This window comes from Gaeumannomyces tritici (genome assembly GCF_000145635.1).
Source record: "Gaeumannomyces tritici R3-111a-1 unplaced genomic scaffold supercont2.6, whole genome shotgun sequence".
NCBI classification, from domain to species: domain Eukaryota; kingdom Fungi; phylum Ascomycota; class Sordariomycetes; order Magnaporthales; family Magnaporthaceae; genus Gaeumannomyces; species Gaeumannomyces tritici.
In genome coordinates, this window is record NW_008804550.1 from 269,176 (window position 1) to 284,888 (window position 15,713).

General features: G+C 59.0%; 3 protein-coding genes across 3 annotated transcripts; 2 read left to right on the plus strand and 1 right to left on the minus strand.

Annotated features, from left to right (window-relative positions):
* Nucleotides 1-310: 310 nt before the first annotated feature.
* Nucleotides 311-2,558, minus strand: GGTG_10445 (hypothetical protein). Its single transcript, XM_009228318.1, has one exon. The coding sequence runs from the start codon at nucleotides 1,883-1,885 to the stop codon at nucleotides 848-850; it is 1,038 nt and encodes a 345-aa protein (XP_009226582.1). The 5' UTR covers nucleotides 1,886-2,558; the 3' UTR covers nucleotides 311-847.
* Nucleotides 2,559-2,653: 95 nt separating this feature from the next.
* GGTG_10446 (endonuclease/exonuclease/phosphatase) lies at nucleotides 2,654-8,385 on the plus strand. Its single transcript, XM_009228319.1, has one exon. It carries the CDS (start codon nucleotides 5,313-5,315, stop codon nucleotides 6,297-6,299), a length of 987 nt encoding a protein of 328 aa, XP_009226583.1. The 5' UTR covers nucleotides 2,654-5,312; the 3' UTR covers nucleotides 6,300-8,385.
* Nucleotides 8,386-11,335: 2,950 nt separating this feature from the next.
* Nucleotides 11,336-15,193, plus strand: GGTG_10447 (hypothetical protein). The gene has a single exon (XM_009228320.1). It carries the CDS (start codon nucleotides 12,196-12,198, stop codon nucleotides 14,047-14,049), a length of 1,854 nt encoding a protein of 617 aa, XP_009226584.1. The 5' UTR covers nucleotides 11,336-12,195; the 3' UTR covers nucleotides 14,050-15,193.
* The last annotated feature ends 520 nt before the right edge of the window (nucleotides 15,194-15,713 follow it).

Sequence of the window (15,713 nt, forward strand, 5' to 3'; positions counted from 1 at the left end):
ACACCACAAGCAAGAGGTAGGGTCGGGTGGCCTCTTTGTAGGGATGGCTAGTATGTAACCTACACAGGTAGGGCTTAGTCCGGAATCCGACCTATCTCCATGCAGTGCTCGGCGGGTCGAGGAGGTGCCGGTGTTGTCCTTATGTTAGGTGAGCCGACAAAGAAGTCAAAACAAGGGTGCTGTGATAAGCTGAGGTGATGGGATGACATGTGCCGTGACAAGATGGTCCCAGTGGGAGAGGTGAGCACACAATTGCGAACACTCATTCCCGCAAACTCCTGTTCGCCTACAAAATACAAGATATCACGCCATCACGACATTACTTTATCTCAGGGTGGCCACATGACAGTAAACAGCGGAACGGTAGTTTCAATCTGGTTTGGTATTGAGTGTGGTGGGAGGTATCAGGGGGTATGCCAGGAGATCCAACAACGAAGAGCCTGTTTGTGCCATACTCTGTAGTCTCCTCCGAAAACAGAATGCCTGTCCAGGTATTATGCGCGAAGAAATATGAGACGATATGACCCGGTTACCCATATGCTCTCCGCAAAAAAAGAAGATATTCCACCCCTATGATAATGCGAAGATACTGCCAAGGAAAATGATGTGGACCGTCCGGATGCAAGGACAAGGAGAGGTAAAGAGAGGCAAGCGAAAAAGCTCCAAAAACGCCATCCAATGCAGCCGTGCCGTCCCGAGGTTATATGCGATGCGCAATAGGCCAGCCCATGGAAAGAAAGGAGAAGAGGAAAAAGAAATGGTAGACTATACAAAACCGCCAAATGACAAGTAGGAAACGAAGAAGTGATGGAGAAAACGTAAAGGGTAAAAGAAGCGAACAGGAGCCTCACTCCTCCTTGACAGGCAGGACGAAGCGGACCCTCTTCTTAGCCTTTGCAGGCCTGTCCACGGCGCCGGGCCCGCCGCCCTTCTTGTCGGCCGCGGCGGCTGCGGCAGCGATGGCGGCCTGTTGCTCGCACGCCTCCCGCTCGGGCTCCTCATCGATGCTCCACACGTCCGGGCTGGGCTGCCGCCACGACCGCGGCGAGAGCCGCCTGTGCGGCGCCGCGGCCGCCACGGTGCCACCCGCGCGTCCTGGCCCGAACCGGCCCGGGGCGCGGCCGCGGGGTGACGAGGACAGCGGGGACGCGGGCGGCGACGGGATCGGGCGCAGCGACGAGGCCGGGGAGGATGGCTTGTTGTTGTTGTTGTTGTTTCTGTTGTTGTTTGTGGCGGCGGCGGCGTGGCGGGAGCTCTTGCGCATCTTGAGCGCGGCAAAGTCGCGCAGCGTAAAGGGCGGGGCGGGCAGGCCGTGGTTGGGGCCGAGGCGGATGTAGTCCTCGTGGTCATCATCGTCGTCGCAGTCGTCCGACTCATCCGTGGTGGAGTCGGCAATGAGCGGCGTGCCGGGCGGCGAGCGCGGTGGGGTCGGCGGGCGGAAGGGCCCGCCGCGGGGGAGGAACTTGTCGCCGCCGCGCCGGATGCTGCCGCCGTCGAGCGACGACGGGCTGACGGAGCGGACCTCGTCCGCGGCGTCGGGCGAGGACCCGATGCCGGCGTCAAAGTCCATCATGGCCAGGTCGCCGTCGCCGTCGCCGTCGTCGGGCGCCGGCGTCAAAAAGTACGTCAGGGGCTCCTCGTCCATGTAGAGGCCAAAGTCCTGCTCTCGCTCAAGGATGGGGACGTCGCTGTCGTCGTCGTCGGGGCCCACCATGGTCGGGCGGAGGCGCAGCTGAGTGGGCGGCCAGGAGAGCAGGCGCTGGTTGTTGTCGAAGGGTGGTCTGGTCAAGACCGGCATGGTTGCTGTCGTCTTCTGGCTTGCGTTCTTGTGGGCGCTGTTGGTGGACGAGCGGGTGTTGGACATGATGCCGAAGGGGGACGGCATCTTGTTATATAGGCAGGTATCCTAACACGGCAGCCTTGTTGCTCCCTGTGGGTATAGTGGCTAACCCAGGGGTCAGGGATTTTGTGCGGTCCCAAAGATAGTACGGGAACACCAGGGTTCGTTGGCAAGGATGCACAAGATCAAGGATGCAAAGGCGGTATTGAAGAGCACACAAAGGGACACGGCTCATCCAGCTGAAATGAAGCCGATGTGCGCCGGGCTGGCCGGCTCAAAAAGCCCGTGGCTCGGAGGGAGGGGGGATACGAGGAAGAAAAGTGATAGGCCAAAAGTTCCCTCCCACAAAGCGACGCCCAGGGAACCCGACAAATGACAGGTCGAGCTGAGACGGGGGAAGCCGAGTGGACAAAAGAGACGGATAATGGCCGTAAGAAGAAATGAGAGGCACGCCACTGCTTTATATCCCCAGCTGAGCGAGAGCAGCGGGATGCAGGCCTCCATGCGTGTCAGGAGTGCACACCATCTCGGGCCTGCGACTCTAGCCTCTTCCACAGAGGACCACGGCGTTCGCAGTCATCGGTCAATCTTTATGGGTGGGTGGTTGGGTGGCAGCCTACTCTCTGGGAGGGAGGGTAGTCATCCACCGCGTAAACGCCATATCTTTCAGCTCCTGTTATTGCCCCGGTCTCACACTGCGGGGCAAAAGAAAAAAAAAGCGTGAGGAAGGCTAAGGACTGCGTGCGCTGCCACCGCTGCAGGGGGTCCAATAGCGTTAAATGATTCACACTCTGCGGGCAGCTGAGGCCCCCCCAAGAATGTCTGAGCCAGGCAGGCTTGGCGTGAAAGTGGAGAAGGAGGAACAAAGAAGACAGTCAGACGAAGGACGAAGAAAAAAACAGAAAATGACGGAAAATATACAACACCAACATGATCGAGATCGCGTTCTCGCGCCAGCAGTCCGGCAGGCAAAGACAAACGGCCCAAGCGACCCAGGCCTGAGCTATTGTTGGGCGGAGTGAGGCGCCGTCGCTAGACTACGGTGTGCGAGGGCCAGTGCTTCGGTGTGGACAGGGCGATGGGAGGTCACCCACCGAACGGGAGGAGCGCTAGCGCCAGGCTTGGCCGGCAGCCCTGGAAGTGAGGGGATAATAAACTGGGCGCGGTGCGGCTCAAAAACCTGGAAATTGCGGGCAGAGGTGCTGCCCCGTGATGCCGCCGATGGCAGGCTAGAGCAAGGTCCTGATCACTCAACCAAGACACCATCAGGAAGCGCCCCTCAGGACAGATAGAGAATTCCTCACCATCTTTCCGACATATGACTGTCTTTGCTTTTTCGCATCCACTTACACTTATCCGCACACACACACACTTACACGCCCACAAAGTGCCAACCGGCAATGAGACTCTACCCACATTTTATCGACAAGCCTTTACCGCTGATGAACCGGGGTGGAGCACGGCCCCGTGTCGCCGAGAGGTTGTAGTGGTGTCACACACTTACGCGTTGCGCTCCATGTGGGAGCAGTTGGAGTGTGGGAATCAAGATCACAACCTATCACCAGACCTCCCCGCCGCCCGTATCCCTTGTGCTAGGACATTGCGTTCGCGGGTGATCCGCCCGCCGGCTCGCGCTGCGTGTCTTTGAAATCGGCAGCGGCGGATGCGATGCATAAGGCGATGCCAATCATGTCGCTTGTGTGAGCTTGCAAAGGGGCGGGCGGACGCGATCCAAAGCCCGTACCTTGCATCATGCGTCCCTGTGGTGCCACGCGCCCTTTCGGGACTCGGATTTGTCAACAGATTTTGCTGCCAGTTCCTGGAGCCAAACCAGGCGGCGGCTTCATGGCCAAGACGACTAGAAGCCTGCTTCTGTCGGGTGCTAGCGTGCTGTGGGGGGCGCGGTATGCCAACATCATGGTCGGGAAGGAGTCACGGCGTCGTGTATGTCTGAGCCCCAGCGAACGGGAATGAGGCATGGCGCAGGCAGTAGCTTGTGCAGTAGGGCGAGACGCGAATATTGACAGGTTGGTGACGTTTGCCGACCAAGCCGAGAGGGTTCTGGGGCCTAGCCCACGCGTCAACCGTCAGCGTCTTGGCTATCTCCAGGGAATGCCGTATCAGCAGAGCAGACCAACATCCTTCGCCCCAAAGATGTGCGATCAGTAATATCAGTGATGCCGGACCTCGCCGGGATGTGGGTAATGTCGGGTGCCGGCGCGATAAAAATACGGCAAGTCAGCCTCCGAGGGTGACGGTGCTTGGGATATCACATCCAGCGGGGGTCTGGTGACCAGGCAGGGGGGCTGTTTATAGCTGATTCTTGGTGCATGCCATGCGGAGTAAATCTCAAAAACGTCTCCAAACACGGATCGATCGGCTTGATTTTCACGGCCCGGACAGTGAAGCAGGAAGGTGGGGTGGCCTGGGCAATGCTGGGCCTGCAGAGCAGCGATGATCGATGCGGGAATTCCACAAGCGGATGCGATGGCAAGAAGCCAGTCCGGCAGAGCTAAGCGGTCCCATGGACTTGCAAGGGGAGGGCTGCTGGCCGGGGTTAAAGATGGCGATGTGATGCCGGCTGACGGTGGGTGGCTGAGCAGGTCTAGGGCGCGCAGGGCTGCAGGTTCATGTGACGGCCCATGGCGGTAGCGTCTTGATAATTGAGGCCATGTGGACTGGAGATAGATGGATCATGAAATAGGACTGACGGGGAGGAGCATTCATTCCGGCGACTGTCTCAAGTCTGGGCGAGTATTGAGATGCGCAAACCAGGAACGGCGAATGAAATTAGCTTAGGAAAAGAAACGAAATTGTGGTGGCACGTGACTTTCCTAACCAGGCACACCCATTACGAAAAAAGAAAATGACAATTTCTTCGGAGAATAGGAAGAGGAATAGGAAAAAGAAAAAAAGAAGAAGGAAAAGAAATAAGAATAGGAAAGTTTACGGCATTAATAATTTCACTTAATCTTTAGGACCTCCTGTAAGACTGCCGTCTTTTTTGTGGTGGGCGTGCCAGGCATAACTCAGCTCTGCGCATTACATAACATGCATATGGGATTAATCGTCCAGCCCAACTCCTGCACCCACCTCACCATTCGCGGGGTTCAGATTGGAGATGGGGAAGGGAAACACTAACGCTGGCGGCAGCAAACATGCCCTCGGGCTGTTTCCTTTCTTCGGGACCGGTTGTGTCCAATCCCCCCAGCTCATCTTCTTTATCCAACTGCTATGCCCTGGTTTCCGCGACAGCATCTTTGGCTGATTTTAAAGGACGCCAGGAACCGCGACACGTTGACCTAGCACCCGTAAGCTGGTTGCCTTCCTCCAGGCTGCAGCAAGCCCAAGGCAACTGCTGAGAAGGCAGATAAGAACACGAGTGACAGTTGGCTGCATTCCTGTGCGTCGCTGCCTGGCAGGGCCACCCCTAAGACCCGAGCCTTGGTTGCAACAGCCAGCGGCCAAAGTCATGTCGATCCTCAACCCAGAGACGGCGGCAGCGTCAGCACCGCTGCAGGTCCGCCTCATCACGCACAACGTGCGGTTCGCGACCAAGACGCCGTCCCCAGGCGAGCGGCCGTGGCCCGAGCGGTGCCCACGCCTGTGCGCGCAGCTGTCCTTCGCCACGGCCGGGCGCGACGCCTCCTTTGTCTGCCTGCAGGAGGTCCTGCACGCTCAGCTGCGCGACGTGGTCGACCGCCTGAACGGGCGGGGCGGCTCCTCCTCTGGCGGCGACTGGGCCCACGTAGGCGTCGGGCGCGACGACGGCCGAGAGGCGGGCGAGCACTCGCCCATCCTGTACCGCCGCGGCGCGTGGGAGTGCGAGCGGCACAGGACCTACTGGCTCAGCGAGACGCCCGACAGCCCGTCCAGGGGCTGGGACGCCGACCTGCCCCGCGTTGTCACCGTCGGGCGGTTCCGCCGGCGTGAGGGTGGTGGCACGCCGCCCGTCGTTGTCATGAGCACCCACCTCGACCACCGCGGCCTCACCGCGAGACGCGAGAGCGCCAAGCTGCTCATCCGCATCGCGGCCGAGTGGTCCAAGGGCGGCGGTGGTGGGGGTGATGGGGATGACGCGGATGGTGGCGTGTCTGCTGTTGGCGCCGAGCCGGCGCTCACCGTCTTCCTGGGCGGTGACTTCAACAGCAAGCCCGACAGCGGCGCCTATCAGGAGATGACGGCCCCTGGCAGCGGCATGGCCGACGTGTCGACGCTCCTGCGCGAGGAGGACTGGTACGGCAACCACGACTTCACGTACACGTCCTTTGGGGAGCCCAACGAGACGGCGGCCAAGATCGACTTCCTGTTCGTCAGGGACCCAGCCCCGTCTGCCGCCAAGGTCCTCACCTTTGGCGTGCTGGCCAACCGGTTCGACGACGACGGCGTCTACCTGTCGGACCACCGGGCGGTGGTTGCAGATGTGGAGATCTCACACACCACCGCGCCTACGATGTGATCTCGCACGGTGCCGCGTCGGTGGGACTCTAGTGGTGCTGGCGGTGGCGCCATTACGGAGAGAGCGTCGAGGGGGGCGACACGGCCAGCGGGCCAGTATAGCCCACCCGGAAGCATCGTGAACACGGAGCTCGGTTCTCTTGCAAGGGACCGTCTCGGGCCGTCAAGTCGAGGCCCGAAGCCTGCCGCCATTGGGACCTCCCTGTGTTCTTGGGGGAGGGGTTGTACATACCTCGCGTGGCACGAGATTCGGTCTCCTGTGCCACCCTCCACCCTCCGCACTGCAGTCAGGCTGGCTGGCATGGGCTTGGCTTGGCTCTCGCATCAACAATGGCCCGATGAACAGCTGGCGTTCTCTCATGGGTCGCAACCCCTCCAGGGGGCTGGTCGTGGTCGTCATGTACGGGGGCATATGTCCCGCAGACGAAATCAAGAACGAGAAGTTGCTTTGCTGCTCTGCAACGATGACGGTTCGTTTTGAGTTGCTCCATCCCTTTCACACTCCTCCTCGGCTTACCCGTACAATGCGGCATTTTTCCTGTTGGGCCATGCACGGAACACAAGCACGATCTGGTCCCCTTCTGTTATCTTGCCACATATTATTGCTATATACGGCCGCCGTGTGCCTTGCCGCTTCCGTTGGGCATCATCAGGTGGTCTTGGACCCGGCTCGTAGAAGTTTGTTGTCATACAAGCTATACTGTTCTGCAGGTCTTCTATATAAGCCGAGAATCCAGAGAGGCGGGCAAGGGTTGGACCTTGGCCTCCTCTCGCCTCCACTTTCTCCCCCTGTTCCGCGGTGTATACCAGCATGGGGCGCTGCAGGAGCCTAATCCCGAAAGGACACTGCCAACCACCCGACGTCACAGCGCACGCTGCCCCCCACGCGTCAAATGCGTGCTGAGGGGGAGAACCAAAACTGCATCTCCATGTCACCGGGGTGGTGGCAGACAAGCGAGATGTACATGCCGTTTTGGGGAGCTCTTGCTAGCTGGCCGGTCCCCAAAAATAGTGAACCGACGCACGCGGCCGTGAGCGGAGAGGGCGGCGGGCTTGGAGGGGGGCAAAAAGGCGGTGTGGGATTGGCTGGCATTGTTCCGCAGGAGTGGCACTGTATCTCGTTGTGGAAGCCGGGCGGGCAAACCAGACATGCTGTCTTTTGACTAGGAATCATGGGATGGCAGTACAGGCAGGACGCGAGGACACATACGGATTGGAGATGGAAGAGGAGGATGGGAAACATCTGCGAAACGATTCGGCGTGTTTTGTCCCTCGGACCGGCCAGTCCGCTTGCTCCTTTTCTTTCGGACACTTGTCGCCCTCTCGTTCCCCAGCGATAAAGTCGGGGTGCGTTCAGTCAAACAGAAGCAAGCAGCCGCGAGCCAATGTGCGGGTGGCAACATGATGACTTGCATCCAGAGTGCGCATTTGCGTGGTTGGATGGGGATGGGGATGGGGATGGTGATGGCGACGATGAGAAAGCAACAAGAACCTGTCCGAACCCTCCATACGTGGGCACAGAACAGGTGGTTGAGACGCGAGGCATGGGCATGCGTGCGTGTGCCGTGGCAGTCGCTTAGGTCGTGTAGCGGCCGAGCAGACATGCCCAACACACCCATTGATCCCAAAATGCCGCTCCCTATCTGCGCGCAGCCGAAACGAACGGCCCCGATTCGAAGGGACGGGCTCTAGTGGTGTTCTGGTCCCGGATCCGGTATATCCAATGTATAAAGGCGGCGGGTGTGGGAGGGTATATCACGGGCGAACGATTGGTCTAGTATACGCACATGCCCTCTCTCTGGAGGGCGTCTGCAGCAGTCGCAGCAGCAGCCAGCCGTGCCATCCCTCACGTTCTGCCGATCCCCCTTCCCTCCTATTCCCTCGCTCCCGGCACAGGGTCGATGGGGAAATGTCCGCAATGTCGAGCCCAGCCAGAGAGACACGAGTGCCGAAAGTAGCTAGTGATGTATGCAGGTTGTGGATGATACGCGAGTAGACGCGAAGGAAACAAACAATAGACAAAGAGGAAAACGCCACTTCCCCGCAGACCATCCATCATCCGCCTACCTTGTTCAGCTGGACCCTTGATGCACTGTATCTCGTGTCTTTGGTGGCCGTTCTGGACCATCCACTCACGAAGAGGCGGGAAATGTTCATCTGGAGAGGGATCCGGGCGCCGGATGTGCAGGATCCCTTCAAAGGGACCACCTCTCGGTTCATCACCGTCGCCTCGAGCGGGCTCAAAAGGCCCTCGCGGTGGATTTGCCGGTCTGACGGCTCCTGCCAGTCTCTTGGCCGGTCCCAGCCCGCTTCACGCTTCCATTCCCTTCCCCCCTCATCCCACTGGAGGGGGACGCGAAGATGAGTGGTGGGAGTTGGCCCGCCTGACCGCTTACATACAAGGCATTGACGCATGTGCAGGGGTATCTTATTGGGGAGGCCGGGGGTGGGCAGAGGGCGGCGGACGGATCGCCACCCGTTGTGGGTGCGCTTTTGTAGCACGCACCCGCCTTTTGTTTCTCAGTCTGTCTCTCGCTGTTTCCTCGGACGAAACGGAGCGGAAGACAGGACGGTCGGTGATGGGACTGGTGCGAGTGAGACACTGGGAGGCAGTTCGATGAAGGGTTCCCGTTTGCTTTCCATGGTTCGGAATGAGGCGAACGGTCAGCGTCGTCTGAGCCCATTCTCCGTTATTATCCACACACATTGCTGGGGTTCCCCGCACCGTGCTTGTGGGAACGATGGAAGTGTAGCCTTTACACAGTACACAGTAAACGGCGATAACGACGGCGACGACGACGACACAACAACAGTCTTGATATTATGACGGGGCCAGTATGGAGCATGTGCATGTCCGGCCTGCCTAGGTCTAGATGGTTCCAGCAGGTGGTTCCAGCAGTTGGGCCCCGTTGGCTCCATCGCTCAATTGCGCACAGCGTGGATTGCACAGAGCATTGCGACGGCCATGCATACAGTCAGGCAAACACGTGCGCGCATTTGAGCAGGCAAGAGACAGACACACAATTGCATCTCTGCGCAATCGGCCGTGTCACCCCTCCTTGTCCATTTCTGCCGTTACCACCCCAAAAAAAAAAAGGTAAAAAGTGCATGGAAACGAGTGACGTTGTCTGCCGACGGCTTCGGTTGATGGAGGGGTTTGATAGATTCCCCAGAGACAAAAAAAGCAACGAGCCACTACAATGCCACCACAATTGATGCCACTACCACCACCAACCCACCATCACTAGCCCACCTCTACACACACGCCCCTCAAGTCATTCGCCAGCACGCAGCAGACGTTGATACCCAAGAGAGGGACGGAGTGGGGTCTCGGGCCTTCGGGCACTAAGAATGGCGGACAAGAGCTCGCCGCGCTGCGAGGAATTCCTTAGTCGAGCGACGCTGCTGGCAGCTCTGGGGAGGCCCTTGCTCGCTCTGGTGCGAGCCAATGACGTAGATGATTGCCTGAAATTGACCATTCGGTTTTGACAGGTGTTTGTCCGCTCGCGTTTCGAACGGGCAGTGAGATCATCGGGCGCGCGAGATATCAAAACACCGCAGGGCCCTCCCGGCCTGACCTGGCATTCATCCACCCCCCTCAACCGCGCCTATCGCTTACATCCTAGTGCGCCCAGCATATAAGATGGATAATACCTCAGAGTTGCACAGGCACACAGGCAAGTGACTCGCACCATCGCCGCCTTCCAAAAACGCTGCCCCTGCAGAAAGCGGTGACGGGCTGCAGAAGACGGTCAGGGAACCCATGGCGCCGGCTCCGGCTCCGGTGTTTTCAGCAGTACGTGTACCGTGCGCACAGCAAATGCTTGACGGTGGGGGTCGATAGTTCCCCAGCTGCGTAGAAGAAAAAAAAGGAAAACAGAGGAGGAAATCAGAGGAGGAAGAAGACAGTGCGACGGCACGCTATCAGCTCCCAGACCCCGTTTCGAGCTTGTCCTTGGTCCCTTGCAGTTTCAGCAGTCCTGCTTGGCCGCTAGCAGCATGTGCCAGCTGCGAGCAGTTTCTTTTAGGCCCGAGTCTTATCTTGACCTGGGCTGGAGCTACAGCAAGCTTGTACCGTCCAGCTTCGAAGCTGACCATGCGGTCGAGTAGCACAGCACAGCATACACAGCACAGGGATTCGGCACGCCATTGCGTCCCTAAGAGCCAAGCACCATGTCGTCCTTTGCCCGGTGCGTGGCGCCTGGACGATGGATCTGCAATGATAACAAAAATACGGAAAAGCTGGTGGAACGACGAGTCTAATCTCTTTGTGGGCTCTCATCAAGCGATTGCAAAGCAAAGCCAGCCTCAAAACCTCGCTTCGTCTTTTTAGTTGATTCGAGGCTCGCCGAGGCATTTCCTTGCTACGGGACCCAGTTGGCTTTCCCTGGGGGGCCCTTGGCAGATCATTTCATCCCAGAACAGGCCAGGGCTTCGCAAACGTGGGGAAGGGGGCAGGGTTTGCTTGCTTTTTGGCCGCAAAACCCCGATTGAACGCCAGTTAGGGCTGGAATATCGGCCAGGGATTGCCAATATCCGGGAGACAGAGCGACGGTCGGAACAGACAGGGCGACGGGACTGTCACGGCACGACACGACTGTTCCGACCGTTTTCAGCGTTCCCACAGATGCCGACATCATCCTTCTGTAGCACTTCAGTGCCAGCGCCGGCCGCGCACTGCTCGATCAAGCCTGCCTAACGTGGGACCGCATTACGTCTAGTCCCTCCTTCTGCGGTGCTCCCCTAGGTGGATCGAGCCGCTCACATTCCATGGCCGGCACTGGGGCGATGGAGAGGCACTCCCGGGAATCGGGCTTGCTCTGCTGCCCACCTGCCCTTTGGTGTTATCGATACAACACGATGCAGCACGATACAACAGGGTCCCCCGACCAGGATGGCACGGGCGGGATGGCGACCGAGCAGGAGGGCGACGAGGGCGGCGTGGGTAGAAGCTGGAGCAGAGACGAGGGCACGCACGCACACGCACGGGCAGGGGAGGCCCTGCACGCGAGGGGCGGCTGCGACTGGACGGTTTTTGGGGCACCAGTGTGCAGTGTGCAGCGTGCAGGCAGAGTGGGCTCCTCCTGGCAACCGATTTCGTACAACACACCCCCTCATCACCCGCCCGCGTCGCTCTTTCCCCTCCAGACCAGAGAGACCACGCAGCCCACAATTCCCACCGCCTCTGTCCAACCCGAGCTGCCGTCCTGTCTGGCCTGCAGAGAAAAGGCGAGCTTCATTTGCCAGCGCTGCCCCCCCTTTTCTGCTTCTCTCTCGTTTCGCTTTCTTTCCTTTTGGCTCAACTGCCAGCTGTTTCTTCCTCCGCCCACACCCCCCTCTGTTCCATCAGCCGCCTGCTGCCCCAAGTCTGGCCCTCCTCGCTCGCCCCTCGACTGTGTGAGTTGGCGGGCCCCGATTGCCTGCACTTGCATTAAGAAAAAAAAAAGCCTTTCTGGGTCCCAGCGCTTTCTCCTTCTCCCACTTCCTCCGATTTCGTTCACCCATCCAAACGACATCGCAGCCTTCCATTAGATCATTCACCCTCTGTCGACGACGCCCTACATCTCCGGCTGGCGTCTTTCCGCGCTCTACGTCAGGTCCAGTCGCTGGCAGCTCCCAGGCCACCGGCATCTCCCCACTCGCTATCCAGGGCCGCCCAAAGTCTCGCTCTGACGCCCGCGAACCCAATTAGTCCGAGGGTTTCGCTCCCCAAGAAAAAAAAAAGACGCTGTCTCCTCTCCAGCAAACAAACTCGACGGCCACTGACGCCGTTGTCTCGGATTCGGCGCTGACTGCGTCGCCGCCGCCGCCCTGAGTCTAATCCCTCATTGACACCAAGTCACGCATCCCTCTACTCTGCTGGCCAGCGCTGCAACCCCGGTGACGTCGCTGCCACAATGTCGGACCGCGACAGACGCCGGTCTCGGCAAATGCCGGACAGGGTAGCCTACATGGAGGAGGCCGACGACGACGGAAATGCTCTCCAAGATGGCCTCAAGACGGCCGCCTCGATCGCGCCGAGCAGCCCCCGCAAGGAGAAGCCGAACACGCGCAAGTCGAGGAGGACGCCGCAGTCCCCTTTGGCCCTCTCTGACGATTCCTCATCTGTGTCCTCGGAGGGGACGGGCGCCGAGCTCGTACCTCGCAGGCCAGAGCCCTCGAGCTCAAGGAGACCCGATCCTACCAAGGCCCAGAAGAGGGTGTCCTACACTGACACCCAGACCACTCGGCCTCCTGCCCCCAGGCACACTAAGACGACCCCGATCACCCACACCCACGCCACCCGCAGAATGTCTCATCGCGAGGAGCCGACCTACTACGGGCGGGTCAACTACGGCCATGATTCGGGCCCCGTCATCACGCCGGGTGTGACACGGCCCCGCTCCCGGACTTCCATCAACCCAAACCACCGGCATTCGAGTTACCACGTTCCCGTGTCGAAGCCGCCCCTGGCTAATCAAAGGTACCACCAGCAAATGCCGCCCGCCATCATGACGGGCGGGCTTCCGCCGCAGTCATATCCGCCGCCACAATGGGCCATATCGGCAGGGCCGCCCTCTATGCATATGCCCCCTGGGCCGCCGCCTCCCTTGGGGCCGCCGCCTCCATCCCAGGATTACTTTCCCAACTCGCATTCCCTGTCGAGCCGTTTTGATCGTGGCGTGGACAGGCCCGTGTCGGCCTTAGCCCACAGGCCCTTGCGCTATCCTGATGAATATGAACAGGAGAACCGCCCAATGACTGTCACCCGCCGGCCGTCGGTCAAGGCACCGAAGAAGCGCGAAGACGAACATGACAGGATGCGCATGCCTCCACCCGCCCCTCCCCAGAGGCCGAGCTCCGCAATGCCTCTGACCATCCGCACAAGCCCTTTTGCTGCGCCACCACCGAGGGGACGCACTCCAGTGTACGACGACCACAACCCGTACCAGGAGGAAACCTCGTACGACCTTTCGCCCGTGGCTTACGAGTACGAAATGCCTCCTCCCGTTCCCAGGGCCAGACGCCCCAGCGTCAGCCAGCAGTCCATCGGCTACGACCAAGCCGGATACAAGACCGAGGTTGCTCCCCACCGGAATTCGCAGTACGGGCCAAACTTTACGTCCTCGCAGGCCGTCGATGACAAGCTTCGCAGGGCTCTTGCGCACCAGGACCCAGAGCCTCCCATCCAGCAGCTCACTCATGACGCTCTTCGCAGGGCAAGCAAGAGCAAGAACAGCAGGAGCAGCAAGTCGACCCACAGCACGGCGAGCCATGACGAGAGTGACTTTCGACAGGCGACCACCGCCACGACTAGGACCAGCGTTGAGGACGACGTCACCATCCGGGTGAGGGGCAATGCAACGCTCAAGCTCGGGGGTGGCGCAGAGCTGCAGTGCACCGACGGCGCCGAGATCAACTTCATAAGGGCCGGCGGTGGGCCTGGTGACCGCGGCAGCGATCGGTCCAGCTACGTCGATCCAGATGAGCGCGACGAGCGCAGAGACGAGCGCAGGTCCAGGGGCGAGCGCCAGCCTGCCAGGATCAGGGCCGCTTCATCGCAGGCCGGATCCTACACCCGCGGCACGCCAATAGAGCGATATGCCACCGAGCGCTACAGTGAGCGTGAGCGGTACGGCGGCGGTGCTGATCTCTACGGCTCGTCCCCAAGCTATGGTTACCACGCGCCGCCTCTGCCACCGCCGCCCCTGAACCCGAGCCCATTCTCGTCGGGCTCCTACAGGGACCAACACCACTCCTACTTTGGCTAAAGTGCTGTGAACACACCCACGCGCACGCTTGCTGCCTTGGCTTGTCCTTGGCGTGCCGGTGGATGCGACCAAACGGCGCCGCGTTGAACACGACGAATCGACTACAACCGTTCTTTGACCTTCCAACGACCTTATGACGACCATGACGACGAGCGACCGGCCGAATCCGAACCTCTGCCCATCTTCTTCCATTTGATCAACACTGTTTTGGCCAGCATACCGCGGCTTCTATTCTGCTTAGCTTCCCAGCAATTTGCAAGCCTGAACCCAAAGCAAGCCACCACCATTCCCTCTCGGTTCGTTTTCTTTACTTAATCCATGTACATGTGCCGTCCCTCGGGCCTCCTGTCATGCGCACTCCCCCTCCTTGCCAGGAGCCATGGCGCTGTCGGGTGGTCGAGGGTGCACCAGTTTCACATCATGTTTCCCTCCGCCCTCTGGCTCGGGCAAAACCTTCAATCTCATACTCTTTTTGTTTTCATCTACTCCTTATCCATCTTACCCTGTCGTTGGCTATGTTTCTTTGACTTGTTCCCTGTCGGAACAGAGTTGTGCTTGCGCGATGTAACGGCGTCTTGCTGCGACCGCTACGTGTAATGGAAGCTTGCGCATTCGCGTGTGCACAAACTACGACTTTTACCCCATTGTTTCCCTTTCGTTTGTTCACTACCCCCGCAGCTTTGTATAGACGTCTGTGTGGAGCGAGAAGGGCAACCGGACACGATGGCTTGATTCTATATAGTCGTCCTTTTTCTTCATCTTTTTGAAAATCTTGGTTGTTGTTTCCTAGCGTGGTCGGTAGCCCTGGTTGGTGAGCCTGTCGGACTTTTTGATATGTATTGGATACTGTACTGGCGCTTGTTGGCATTCTACAGCACGCTGTCGTCCACCACTGGACTTCATTTACTTGCTGTGGATGGGCCTATGGATGGCTTGTCTTATACTCTAGTTTAATGGGCGAAAAGGCTATTGGTCTCATCATGTTTGGACGAGGGGATGCTTTGTGGAACAAAACAGGTTTCCTTTTTAGCACACCGGACTGTCTAGGATAGGGCGTTAAAAGCAGGCAGGCAGCTCGTCCTTCGTATAGGTGCCCCCTATCTGATATCTTAACAAAAAGTGCATGATATTCAACAGTTCCTGCACATGTCTCCTTTGCCGTTTGTTTCTCTCGTGACGACGTTCCTCCGGACGGGCGGGAGTGCAAAGGTGTCGGTTGCTCTGGTGATTTGATGTGGCATGTGGGCGGTAGCTGGAACCGGATTTGAACAATATATGGAGCCAAGGAACGGGATGGAAGGATTGGCGTTTATGCGTCGTTTCTCCACGCCGCGAATCAGGCAAGGAGCCGTGGACGGAACAGGTCCGCTGCCAGTGTCGATCGCCTCCTTCGGCTCGCGTCAATGCGATGGATACAGATTGATGAACGACTGGGGGTAGAGACAGTTTTTTTTCTTCCCTCCAGGCCTCTCGCCTCCTTTTCTCAAATCCCCGTGTTCCAGAAGGATTCTCCCTGCCAGGAAGGTTTTCCACTCCCGCCGCTTTGCTTTGATTTGCAAGCAAACCAACATGGAAGAGGACCCGTTCAGATTACGGATCGCGTTTCTGGTCAAACACGGCGGGCTTCTCAGCGGGGGGTCCATTCTTTAGCTCCAGGGATGGTT